At 36.7% G+C, this 13692-nt stretch overlaps 2 protein-coding genes across 4 annotated transcripts in view; both read left to right on the plus strand.

Annotated features, from left to right (window-relative positions):
- The window catches only part of SAMD13 (sterile alpha motif domain containing 13), a gene marked incomplete at its 5' end in the record, with an annotated part of 39992 nt that overhangs the window by 404 nt on the left and 25896 nt on the right, over positions 1 to 13692 (plus strand). The window contains one exon of the mRNA XM_027058752.2: positions 4452 to 4536. Coding sequence (XP_026914553.2) covers positions 4452 to 4536 — 85 coding nt within the window. The remainder of the gene's footprint in view (positions 1 to 4451; positions 4537 to 13692) is intronic.
- Positions 344 to 13692, plus strand: part of DNASE2B (deoxyribonuclease 2 beta) — a 96561-nt gene continuing 83212 nt past the window's right edge. The window contains exons 1-2 of one of the 3 annotated variants that reach the window (XM_027058748.2): positions 344 to 3036; positions 4452 to 4536. The gene's annotated coding sequence lies outside the window, so the exon portion shown is untranslated. Of the gene's footprint in view, positions 3037 to 3098; positions 3258 to 3295; positions 3937 to 4451; positions 4537 to 13692 lie in introns of those variants that run through there. The other 2 variants (XM_053214329.1, XM_053214328.1) reach the window with 2 other exon arrangements.

Raw genomic sequence — 13692 nt, forward strand, 5'->3', positions numbered from 1 at the left:
ACGGGACCCGGTGGTGGCACGGCTCGGCTGGGCGCCCAGCGAGCGCCACACCCCCACGCTCCCTTCCCACAGACGGGCTCCCTGGGGAGCCCCCAAACTCAAAGACAAACAGTTTCTTCTTGAAAGTCTTAGAAACTTTTCCCCTCTTGTCGTCGGTGCCACCAGCGAGTCGTTTGTCTATCGGACGGCGCCGTTCGTCCGAGGGGCTTCCTGGCGTCCCCTCTCCTGCCCTCAGTCTTGCCCCCACCGCTCGCTCTCCAGGTCGCTCCCCCTTCTCCCCTGGGACGCCCTTAGGGAGGCGGTGAGCTCGGCCCTGCCCTCCGGCGACTTCTCGAGATTTCTTCTGCAGCCACGTGGACCCAGGTCTGCACTCTGCGATGCGGGCTGGACACTGTGCTGGCCGATTCCCTGACGGGAGGCCAGGGGCGAGTGGTTCCTTTGGGACAGCTTTGGTCCTCGGGGTGGAGGGAAGGAAGGAGTGCTGCGCAATAAAAGAAGCCCCATCGGAGGCACCCGTTCCCCACACTTCCTGACCCATCCTCTCTCCTAAGCCCATGCCCAAGTGTGCCCAACAGTTCTGCTTCAGAATCCCAACATGAGGATCTCCCAAGTGATTCTAGCAAGCACATCCCATAATGTCCTGGATCAGAAGCTCTTGTTTGTAGCTCTATCACCCTACACGTACACCGTACACACGCGCGCGCACAAAAACACACCACGCACGCTACACACGCCACACACACGCCGTACACCTTACACACAGCATACACATTCATCACACACATACATTACATACACACACTTCATTTAGGCTGTAGGCTACATACACTACATACATACACATCATTTTTATTAGCAGAGAAGAGGGTTAAATCAGTTAGTTGGAGAGAGTGAGGAGGAAGTGGGTGAGAACTAGTGTATATACTTACACCCGCAAATGTCAATTTATTCCTAACTTAGAAACTAGCTGATAAGTGAAACCTGCTGTGGTTAAAATTTAGAATGCTTTCGTGGCTTTTTCTTTTTCTTTTTTTCATAAAATGGAATTGATTTGCTACATCACCTTCTGAAACCCTTACCTTTGTCTAATAGGAAAACTTTTGATCACAGCAGGGGAGACAGAAGGGGATGTCCTCTATGTATAGGAAGAAAATCTTGGAGAAACTTCACAGAATCCTTCCTCCTGTGAAGGTGTCTAAGGAAAAGTTTGGTGTTAACTACATTTTCTTTGCCTCTCCTTTCAAGAGTGCTGAGCTGGACTGATTTTGTTCTGAGCAACTGCATGAGAGTGCTATTAGACACCTTGCCCCCAGGACTCACAGCCCAGCACCCTTCCATTTGAATTTGCCTGGAGCACATTTCAGGAATTTCAGATCAAGTCCCAAAGCATTATGAAATCTGTTGGTGAAAGGGCTCTCTATATCCAGCAGAGTTCATCATTTTGATCAGTGGTGATAAGACTCCCCTGTTTGACCAGACTCAAAAAATGGTGCTCAAAAATAAATAAACACTTAGAATTTGTCCCTAAATTATTGTTTGCTTTTTCGAGGGAGTAATGGTAAAGATGGGCAGAGAGAACACTTGAAATCTTTCTCAGTGATGATCTTGCAAGAAGTACATTTCTAATATCATTCTTGGAATAAGTAAGGGAACAAATTTTTGACTTTGAAATTCGGGTTGCAAATTTAGATTATAGTTGCTGATCTAGGGCCCTTAAAAATTACCAAAGAAAAAGGAGACCTTCTGCTTTCTCCTCAATTTTGCCTGAATTTTACACAGTCATACAGCAACAGATGCCTTTTTCTAGGATCCTTCCTGGGAACCTGTATTCTTTGCCCTATCTTGAGTGGTTTAGTTGACATCTTGACCTGAGAGTGTCCAAATATTTGTTGGTGTTTGTTTCGATGACAGCTACGCATGCTTCCTGTGTATCTACAGCATGTTTGTGGAATGGGAATGTTTTCCTTCAGTAGTGGTTCCCAGCCATGCAAGGAAACGGAGATTGACCAGGCTATCTTAAAAGATCAAGCCTAGTCTCTCCACACCACCTTCCCATTTCCTGGATGGTGGGAGATTCTATGAATTTGGGGGTTGGCATAAAATATCTTCTTTTTCATATGTAACTAATCTAGTACCCGGTGCTCATAGACAGTGTTAGTTAACTTTGTTGAATTATGCTTTTTGTACAACTGGGATAAACAATTAAGATTAAATCTCCCAGAACTAATTGTTTTATAGAATGAGGTTTGTTTCATTTTGAATTTTTGCTGACTTCATCTGGCAGGTTGAATGCCAAAATAAAAGAATGTAGGTGTTCTCAGGAGATCTGGCCATCCACTTTGCATCCCCTGAAATATGTTTCTTCCTGCATAATGAAGCCAAGGATTTTATGCTGGGCAGTACTTTCCTTATTCTCACAAAGAGATTACTTAAAAGCCAGCCCTGGGAACTTTGTCCATGAGTCTCTGTAAGGAAGAAAGAGTAACACAGGGCTGCAGCTTCTGAGTATTCACTGGGTCTAGCCCCTAAACACTAGGGTTTGTTTTTTTTTCCTTATTTTCTCTTGTGTTTTTTTTTTTCCTCCCACAGGGGAGAAAAATAGTTTTCGAAACATGACATCTGTGCTCAGAACAACAGCAAAGACATACCATGCAGCAACAATGAAGGGGAGGGGGGAGATAAGAGGCTATTGATACAGCTTGTTTTTCTTTACAAGACAGGTGCAGGGAGAATTCTGCAGTTTTTGGACTCCTGATTCATTCATTTGTACTAATTGTGCCGAAGGTAGTTAGCAAAAGTGAACAGGCACACTGTAGCTTTAAAAAGTCAGCCATGAACCAGAAGGCAGTTGGTGCAGCTTGTGTGTGATTCCTAACGTCATGTTGGCTGAGAGCCAGCCTGGTTTTATTTCACTGTGTCAAATTGTACCTCCTTATTGAATTCCTTTGCCAGCCTACTTTGTGAAAGAAAACATTGGGGTTTCTTTGGCTGTTCTTGATAAGCCTATAAAAAATGACATGTTTTAGTTGCTTCTAGGTAGGTTTTCTTTTTACTCTTCCACAAAAAAGAAAATAATAATAATAATAATAATAAGACAATGTGGTATGGTGTTACAGAGTATCATTGTGAGTGTTTTGTTTTGGTTTTTTTTTTTCTGATGTGCTTAGAAAATGGTGAATGTGTAACAGTTTCCAACTGAAGTGAAATCATTCTTTTGGCATGGAGCAGCAGCACTATCTTCTGTCTACTCTGTAACGGTGTGTGAATGTATGTTAATATCTATATGTATATTAAATGTTGGATTTCTCTATGAATGATCTAAGTGGTTTAGCAACTGGAAGTTTGTGTGTGTGTGTGTGTGTGTGTGTGTGTGTGTGTGTGTGTGTATCAGGAGAAAGATTATCCCACACTTAACAGTATTATTTGTTAATCATCTACTTCTCTAACAGTGATAAAATCTTGTGAATATACTAAATGATGCACTTGTCATGTCAGAGTAATCCCTAGAGAAGGAGTGCCGAAGTATAAAGTAATTTGAGAGGAAATGTATTTAATTTATGGCTTCAGCTGTAGAACAAGCACGTTTCAGAACTAGTTTTTTAAAGCAGTTTTGTTCATAGCTTTTTCATCTTGCTAATTGCATATTAATTGTGGAGGGTTTTTATTTTTTCACAGTCCTCATCCTACTAAACAAAAAGACAAAGTGATGGATGCTACTATATTTCCTTGGATGTTTTGGTGATTTTTACATAAATCTAATGAGCTGCCTCCCCTCTCTTACACACACACATACACACACAGACACACACACACACACACACACCAGCACCACCTTTCTGTGCTAAGGGCTATCTGACATTTTTGTAAGCTTCCAGCTTTACCACAGCATGGCCATCTCACAGACAGGTTTTGAGGCTTTCGTTGAGAATATGTGAGGTAGGGGAATACTTGCTGACAAAAGCTTTAAGTGTTCTTTTGCATTGCAATGAAAAAATAGAAGGTTTGTGAGTGGACAAAAAAATGCAATTAAAAAAAGAAGAAGAAAAGAAAGAAATCACAGCCCGTGGTCTGAAGGGGCAGGAAAAGGGGGATTGTTTTTCTCGACTTTGACTCATTTATGAGTTGCAGTGTCTTAAGTGAGAGCTTGGCACCCAGGGGAAGCTGTGCCAGTTCACACAGCACTTGTTTTGAACGAGGATTCAATTTCATTTGCAAATGCTTATTGTCAAGGCAGGGAGTGCCAGTACAGATGAAAGCACCCCAGTCCGTCTCCTCCAGTGCTTTAGGTTTAATCACATCTCTCCAATCGCTGAGGGAACCGGAGGTTTAAACAAACATACGTGAACTGGTGTGAAGCTGGAAAAAGGGACCATTATATTTCCGTTTCAGAATATATATTCTTCTCTCACTTTCTAAGAATTAAACACAAGCTTTTCTCCCTTATTGATTAGTTGCTGAAGTAAAGGAACCCTGCAGCCTTCCCATGCTATCTGTTGACATGGAAAACAAGGAAAATGGCTCTGTCGGTGTAAAAAAGTAAGTGAAACTGGCTTGTGAGTTCTGCTTCTGCAAACAACAGAGGGACTTGGTTTCTATTTTTATACTTCTTGCTTATCTACTACATTACACTGTCTGGGGGTTGTTTTGCTTGGTCTATACTGGCCACCACACTCCCTTCTCGCCCCAGCCCCAGTTGCCTTTTTCTTTATTCCATTTCTAAGACAGAGATGACTCAGGCATCAAACCGTGCATAAAGGGTTAGTGTATCAGGCTTTGGAACAGGGACGGTGGAGGATCTCAGCCCCGCATTCTGTATATTGAAACAAAACACCGAGCAAACAGACTCTGTCTTCCAAGTCCATAGGCTTGTAGGGTGGGGGTGCAGAACAGAGAATTTGAGTCTTTTTAAGTAAAATCACCTCTGTCAAAACTGAGACCTGTAGTAAAAAAAAAAAAAAAAAAAAAAAGCTTTAGTTAGAATACTAAGTTGAACAACTCTGCCCTAACTAATTTTATAAACTGATCCTCGAATGTGAAACATTTCAGCACATAACATAGTGTTCTGTTTTCATGTCCGTTCTCACATTTGAAACTTTATATTTGTTGTGAGTTATATGCTTGATTGTTTTAAAAAGGAAAATTCCGTTGCATTATGTAGCATATTCTAAAACATGCTACATATTTCAGGGTAACTCATAAGATTGCTGTAAGTATATGAAAAATATGTATATTCCTATTTAGGTGTTATTGTGAAGTTATAACCACTTTGGCTACAAGGAGAAAGTAAGTTCCAAGAGAGTGTTATCTGTTTTATCTTCCTTGTCATTTAGTTTAAAATTGCCCTGAAGTTGAACTTTGGAGGAAACTAATTAAATATAATCCACAGAAGTTATGGTATCTATATGAGGAAGGAGTATGCTATCTATTTGTGAATAGAAGGTATATTTTGCTTCACAGCAAAGTTACATTAAAATAAACTTAATAAAATCTGCTTTTAAAATTCCCAGGTAATTTATGTATCAGTGCCATGCTGGCATGCTTATCCCAGTCTTAAAGTTTAAGGTAGATAAATGTAGGAGAAATGAAAGAAACAGATGCACTTTTTTTTTTTTTTTGTATGAGCAGTCCTGTCCAGTAGGACTGGAAATGTTGTACATTTTGCGTCCAAAATGGTAGCCGCTGGCCACATGTGGCTGTTTAAAAATTTGAAATGTTACTAGTTACTAGTGTAACTGACTAACTGAACTTTTAATTAATTTTAAAAGTTAACAGCTTTATGGAAATATAATTGGCACATAATAAACTCCATGTGTTTAAAATATAAAGTTTGTAAGTTTTGACATTTGTATGCATTTGTGAAACCATTACCACAATTAAGATAACCCCCAAGTTTCCTCATAACTCTTTATAATCTCTTCCTCCTGTTCTTCTCTGCTGCCATATCCCTGGGTGACCACGGATAGGCTATGTGTCACTATAGATTAATTTAATTTTTCTACAATTTTATATAAATGAAACTATTCAGAGTGTACTTTTTTGGGGGGGTGGGGAGAGTATGGCAGTCTGGTTACTTTCACCCAGGATAATTAATTTGGGATTCGCCCATGTTATAGTGTCTATCAGTATTTCATTATTTATTATGACTGAGTAGTATTTCATTGTATGGATATACAACAGATTGTTCACTGTTTATCCATCCACTTGCTGATAGACATTTGAGTTGTTTCCATTTTTTTGGTATTACAAATAAAGCTGCTTTGACCATTTGTGTACAGGTCTGTGTGTGGACATATGCTTTCATTTCTCTTGGATATATATTTAAGAATGGAATGGCGGGCTATATAGCAGGTATATGTTTAACTTTTTAGGAAACTGTTTTCTAAACTGGTGGTCCTTTTACATTCCACCAATGGTATGTAAGTGTTCTGGTTGTTCTATATCCTCATGAACTTGGTATGATCAGTCTTTTTCATATTAGGTATTATATTAGGTGTGGTTTTCATTTTTATTTCCCTGATGAGCAAAGATGGTGAGCATCTTATTGGTATGCCATCCATACCTCTTTCATAAGTAAAATAGTGTTCAAATATTTTGCCCATCTTTTTATTAGGCTAGTATTTATGTATTATTTTATAGACAGTTTTTGTATATTCTGGGTGCAAGTACCTTATATACGTAATTTGAAAATATTTTCTAGTGGTATGAGACTTGTCTTTTTATTCTCTCTGCAGCGTCTTTCAAACTGTAGGAGTTTTTAATTTCAGTGAACTCCAGTTTATCCATTTATTATTTCATGAATAGTGCTTTTAGTGTCGTGTCTATGAAGTATTTGCCTAACCTAAGGTCACAAGGATTTTCTCTTACATTTTCTTATATTTGGGATGGTGATTTGGGGGTTAATTTCTGTGTATGGTGTGAGATAAGGATTAAATTGTTTCTCGTGGTGGGGGGGATGGTAGGGTTTTTTGCCTATGAATATGCAATTGTTCTAGCTCCATTTGTTGAATTGTTCTTACAACTTTGTTGAAAAATAATTGATTACATGTGTGTGAATGTATTCCTGGACTATTTTATTCCATTCATAATTTTGTATATATTTATGCCAATATAACACAGTTTTGGTAACTATAGCTTTGTAACAAATCTTGAAATCAAATAGTGTTATCTGTTTAACTTTGTTCTTTTTCAGATTTGTTTGGTCTCTCCTAGGTTCTTTGCATTTCCAAATGATTTTTAGAATCAGTTTGTTAATTTCTACAAAAATCAAAACCAAAAAAAAATGCCTGCTGGTGCTTTGATGGCATTGCATTGAATTATAGATCAACTTAGAGAGATAGATCTCTTAACAATATTGTGTCTTCCAACCCATTGATGCAGTATTTTTGTCCATTTACTTAGGTCTAATGTAATTTCTCTAAGTGGGGTTTTGTAATTTTCCATCTCTAGGTCTTGTACATCTTTTGTCAGATATATCCCTATGTAATTTATAATTTCAGGCTATTATAAATGGTATTGCTTTTTAAATTTTAATATCCAATTGTTGATAGTATATAGAAATATAATTGATTTTTTTTATTGACCTCATATTCTACAACCTTGATAAACTCATTTATTACTTCTAGTAGCTTTTGGGTAGATCCAATTAGATATTTGACATAGACAATTATGTCCTGTAAGTAAAGACAGTTTTACTTTTTCCTTCCAGATGTGAATATATTTTATTTCTCTTACTGCCCTTATTGCACTGAGTAGGCTCTTCAGTGAAAAGTTGCATAGAAGTGATGAGATTGGACAAACTAGTTTTGTTTCCTTAAGGGAAAACATTTAGTCTTTTTCTTGTCTTTGGCTTTCTATATATAATGTGCCACTTTTTGTCTGCTTTTAAGATGTTTTTCTTTATCATTGATTTTCAAGCAATTTGAGTATGAGATTTGGTATAGTTTTGTTCATTTTTCTTGTGCTTGGAGTTTTGTTTTGTTTTTCAGCTCTATGGACTTTGTTTTCATCAAGTATGGAAATTTTCCAGGCATTCTTTTTTGGTTCCCCTCACTTCTCCTTTGGTGATTCCAAATATGGTGTATTTGATCACTTGATACTGTGCCACAATTCACTAATGCTCTCGGTTGTTTTGTTTTGTTTTGTTTTTTATTCTTTTTTCTCTGTGTTTCATTTTGGATAGTTTCTATTGTTTTGCCTTCAAGGTCACTAATCTTTTCTTCTGAAGAGTATGATCTTGTTGTTAATCCCACTCATTGTATTTTCCGTTTCAGACAATGTAGTTTCCATCTCTAGAAGTTCAAACTGGGTCTTTTTTTTTTTTTTTAAGCCTTGACATCTCTAATTAACATATTCATTGATGCCTCTAGCTTCTGAATATATGAAGTATAGTAACTTCATAATATATGAAGTAACTGTTTCAGCGTCTCTACTAATTCTATCATTTCTCTGTCCATTTCAGTTGATTGATTTCTCAGTGAGAATGGGTTATGATTTTCTGCTTCTTTTCATACCTGGTAATTTTTTTAAATGTTTATTTACTTTTGAGAAAGAGAGAGAGTCAGGGAGGGGCAGAGAGAGAGAGGGAGGCAGAGAATCTGAAGCAGGCTCTGAGTTGTCATTGCAGAGCTGGATGTGGGGCTTGAACTCATGAACTGTGAGATCATGATCTGAACTGAAATCAGAAGCTTAACCAACTGAGCCATCCCAGGCACTCCCATACCTGGTAATTTTTGATTGAATGTCAGATACTGTGAATGTTACCTTGTTGGGCGCTGGATATTTTTGGTATTCCTACAAATAGTCTTCCTTTTTTTTTTTTTTTTTTTTTTTTTGAGAAGAAAGTACAAGTGTGAGTGGGGGAGAGGGGCAGAGGAAGGGGGAGAGAGAATCTCAAGCAGGCTCCACACTCAGCCCCACAGGAGACTCAATCCCATGACCCTGGAAACATGACCTGAGCTGAAATAAAGAGTCAGAAGCTCAACCAGCTAAGCCACCCAGGCACCCCTCTATAAATATTCTTGATCTCTGTCCTGGATGCAGTTAAGTTACTTGCAAACAATCTGATCCTATTAAGTCTTGGTTTTAAGTTTTGTTAGGCAGGACAAGGGCTGCATTTAATCAAAGGGTATTTTCCCCCTCTTACTGAGGCATGGCCCATCTTGTACTCTAGCCAATGCTCTTGAATTATGAGGTTTTCCTCTCTGGCAGATGGAGACAAGCACTATTCCCATCCCTGCATGATCACCAAGGATCATGCTCTCGAATTTTTATGTTGGGTGGTTCTTTCCTCAGCCTTGGTTAGTTTTCTCACATGTATGTGATAATCAGTACTCTGCAAAGCACTTGAAGAAGTTTCTGCAGATCTCTGGGGTCCTCGTGCTGAAAGCTGTCTCTTCTCTCGTCTTGGGAACTCTCCTCTGTACACAGCCTAAATTCTCTTCAGGCAGTGATGGGATAGAGCTTATCTTGCTTGTTTTCCATTCCTTGGGCATCAGTGCCCTTTATTACATACGTCCAATGTCTCGAGTGCCATTCTTTCATATACATTTTTTTCCTATTTTTCTAGTTGTTTTAGGCAAAAGAATAAATCTTGTCCTCGTTACTCCATCTTGACCAGAAACAGAAGTTCCAGTTAATTAATAGAGCCACAAGTGGCCAGTGGCTAACCTGTTGGACAGAGTAGAGTTAGATTATATAGAATCCCAAAAGGCACAAAACATAGGATCTTATGGTTGTTTCTGGGACCTACCAAAACTGGGGCTTGTGCTGCTCTTATTTCCAGGCATGAAAAATAATAATTGTGTTACTAGGGAGTATACTGTCACAAACAGTCAGTTCCAAAGAAGCCTAAGATAACAGTCCTTGTTCATTGGCCACATGCTTCTGATCAGAGCTTTAGTTTTGCAAGGCTGCTGTTTATGGAGTCCCTACATATATCTAGTACTTTGTGTGAGACTTGTCAGTCCTCACAACCATATTTTGAGGTACTGTATATGTTATTGTTCCCATTTTATAGATGAGAAAACTGATGTTCCAGGAAGTTAAAAACATATTACTAACAAGGCATTTTACATCTTTTGTACTCAATTTTCTAAATCCATTTTGTATTTTATGCTTTATATCTCAATTTGGATGCAAAATTTTCATTGGAAGTATTTGATCTGTGTTAGATTTCATAAGATTTACAATTAAAAAAGGTAGAATCACATACCCAAATAATTCCAAACATACTTAAAAGTTCTAATAACTGAATCAAATACCAAAAAATTATTTTTGTATTATATGTATATACTTTGACACAACTGGTTCTTCTTTAGAAGATTTGATTTGACTTTGAAGCAAATATGTATCAGTTTCAAAATGTCCAAGTTAAATAAATTTACTAAGACTTTGTCAGTTCAATCTCATTAACATTGAATTCAAAGTGGTGTATACATTTATAAACAACTATAAGTTTATCCATGTCAATATATCATTTTTTCAAATTTTTCTTAAAATTTGTTAGAAAATTACAAAATTATCATTGTATACTTATGGTATATTATTATTGCTCTATTGTATGTATACTCTGAAAGGTTTCAATTTCAAATTTTATGCCAGTTTAGCTTGGTCACAAACCAGCTTTTCCTTTTTTGGGGGGGTGGGGGAGGCAGGTCCAAATTTCGTTCATTCACATGTAGTGTGATATCAATGAAAAAATATAATATACTTTGCCATTTTTTGGTCTTCATTGAATATTTGGCAAACATTCATTTGATGTAATAAAATCTTGAATTGGATTTAACAGTATAGTAGATCTTTGTAAAATTCTTCTAGGACTTATCCAACAAGAATTGGCAAAGAACACACATCATTAAATTCATTGTGTTCTGTGTGTGTGTGTGTGTGTGTGTGTTTGTGTGTGTGTGTGTGTGTTTAACAGTTCCATTATCTGGCATTGATCCATAGCATTTGCAAATATATAATGAGTGATTTAACAATGGTATCTATGACATTTCAAGAATTTGCTTTAGAAAACTGAACATGGATATCATACAGTAGAATAAAGCGGTGAGGGAAACATCAGTCACTTGTCTTAGAATTACATTAAATCCAGATTTTGTTTTAGTTAACATCCATCAGAATAGAGTTTAATTTTTTCATATCTAGTTGAAATTTTTCTTTGACAGATGTAAAAGATTTAAAAATATTTAAAGTATGAGTTCAGTTTTTCAGGCCATAAATTGACAATATTTCTTCAAAAATTTGGAAGTTTTTTGAGACAAAGCATACTGCAAGTATCAATTGGGCAGTGTCTTTTATGTTGCACTATTTACGTAAAGCTAAAGAAAAGTAATTGTGTTTTTCACATTTTTAACCAGTTGATCTTTGATATTGTTAAAAAGATTTTGTCTTCTTCAGGCAATTGTTGGATGGTTTGACTGAAAACTCTTTCACTTTTTGTGAAGTACCTTTTTAGTCTTTTCTCGTAATATTCTAACAACACTGAATATAACCAGATGTCTATGGAAAAATTGTCTTCTTTTTTGTGCAAGAATCCAAGCCGTATATAGCTATACAAATTTATAAGCTCAGATTCTGTTTAAAATCACTTTAAAGCATTTTGTTGGACATTTAATTTTGAATTCAAGTGGCTAATGTCATTAGTTCCTTTTTGGTTGTTGAAAAGAAAGTTACCAAATCTATATGTTCAATGAAAATTCTCTTAATACTGTACAGTCTCTTAATACTGTACATTTTATTATCTTTATCATTTTTTTACACAACAGTCTGCTTTTTCTCCTTTTGCTCTGCTCCAGCAAATTGCAATTGCTATTCATTGTGAAATTTACAATATACTTTCAGCCAGCCTCCTTTTTTCTTTATTCTTCTGGTTCTAATGCTAATTTCTACATCTCCTCTCAATTCTGCATGAGTAGTATGCTACCCTTTTAAACTTTCAAATTTATCCATACCTATTTAAAAAAATTTTTTCAAATGTTTATTTATTTCTGAAAGAGAGGCAGACGGAGTGTGAGCAGGGGAGGGGCAGAGAGAGAGGGAGACACAGAATCTGAAGCAGGTTCCAGGCTCTGAACAGAGCCTGATAATGAGCTTGAACCCACAAAATGTGAGATCATGACCTGAGCCAAGTCGGATGCTCAACTGACTGAGCTACCCAGGCGCTCTGTATCCATTCCTATGTTTAACTAAAACATATTTATTATAATTAAAGTAGTTAGGAATGTCAACTTAATTACCAAATGTAACATACAAAGAGATTCTTATAACTTGAGCTGTTTGCATCAAATACATTACAGTGCTACATGCGTGTGTAGGAAAAAATCATTTGAACTGAATCACTCCGTTGATACCAACCTGATTGGTTGTGTGTGTATAATACTAGAGAGGACGCATGCATCTGATAGGGGAACTTCAGCAAAGTATCCTAGGTGATGCAGCATTTAAAGTGATATGTTGTCACACTAAAACAATGAAGTTGTGTTTAAACATATTTTGTACCTGTTCAAGTTTTTACATTTAAATTTAAACTAATTAAAATTAAATACAATCAATAATTCAGTTCCTTGGTCAAATGGCTACCATATTTCCCAGGTATATAGCCAGGTGAAACTCTCGCACATATGTTCTAGGAGGAAGGTTAGGAGGGAAGGTTAGGAGGGAAGTGAGGGGGTATGGATGTAGTCATTGTCAAGATCCTAACTTTTATTTTGCCTGGTGGGTTCATGGCTGTTTATTAAGTTTAAAAATAACTAAATAAGAGGGAACCATCTTAATAATTTGGACTAGATCCTATACATTTTGCATACAAATACTTTTCTGATCCCATATGTATAAACATAGTCATACAAGAACATACACGTATATTCACATGTGTTCAGGAATATACACATACATACATAGGGATGTGCACATATACTTAAAGGATACATAAAATAAGCTTTTATTGAACAGGTGGGATTAAAGTATTGTGTTTTTGTGGGTTGTAGATGCACAGATTTTAGATTAATCGTAAACATTGATACATGACACTCTTATTGACCTATGTTTGAACATGTTGGATCCATGTTAGAATTTTTACTAAATTAAATTCTAAAAAAAAAAAAAAACCAAAAAGAATTCTAGGTATTTCACATGTATGTGCCTATCTGTACAAATCACAAGTATTCAATATCAGTTTTTTTGTGTCATTTACTTAGTCTTACTCCCTTTTTCAACAGTGAGTCTTTTTTCCCTTCTTTGGTTTTCTTCTAGGATAGAAGAGGAACAAATGTTCCCACACAATAGACGCTTATAACAAGTTAGCAGCTCTTCAACAGGAAGTGGTTTATTTCCCTACCATCACCATGTCCCTCACCCCTCAGTGGAGAACTCTAATGCAATAGAAAATTCACAGTAGCAAAGTTTAGCAAGGATTTTGAAAAGAAGCTATTTCTTATTAATGCTGAGCCTTTTCTTGCACGCATATCTCACCATATCCCCTGCCTTTGTGGTCAGTATATGGTTTCATTTTGAAGCATAGACTTTTTTTTTTTAATTTTGAAACTAAAATTCCTTTTATAATTTTAATATGATACTTTTATTTGTGATGAGTGCTATAAAGTTTTAAGCTTGCTTTAATAGTATAATACTGACTTTTGGGAGGCTGTTAACTATAATAACTATTAAGCTAAGCATTAAGTTAAAGAAATT

The sequence above is a fragment of the Acinonyx jubatus genome, chromosome C1 (assembly GCF_027475565.1).
Source record: "Acinonyx jubatus isolate Ajub_Pintada_27869175 chromosome C1, VMU_Ajub_asm_v1.0, whole genome shotgun sequence".
Classification (NCBI taxonomy): Eukaryota; Metazoa; Chordata; class Mammalia; order Carnivora; family Felidae; genus Acinonyx; species Acinonyx jubatus.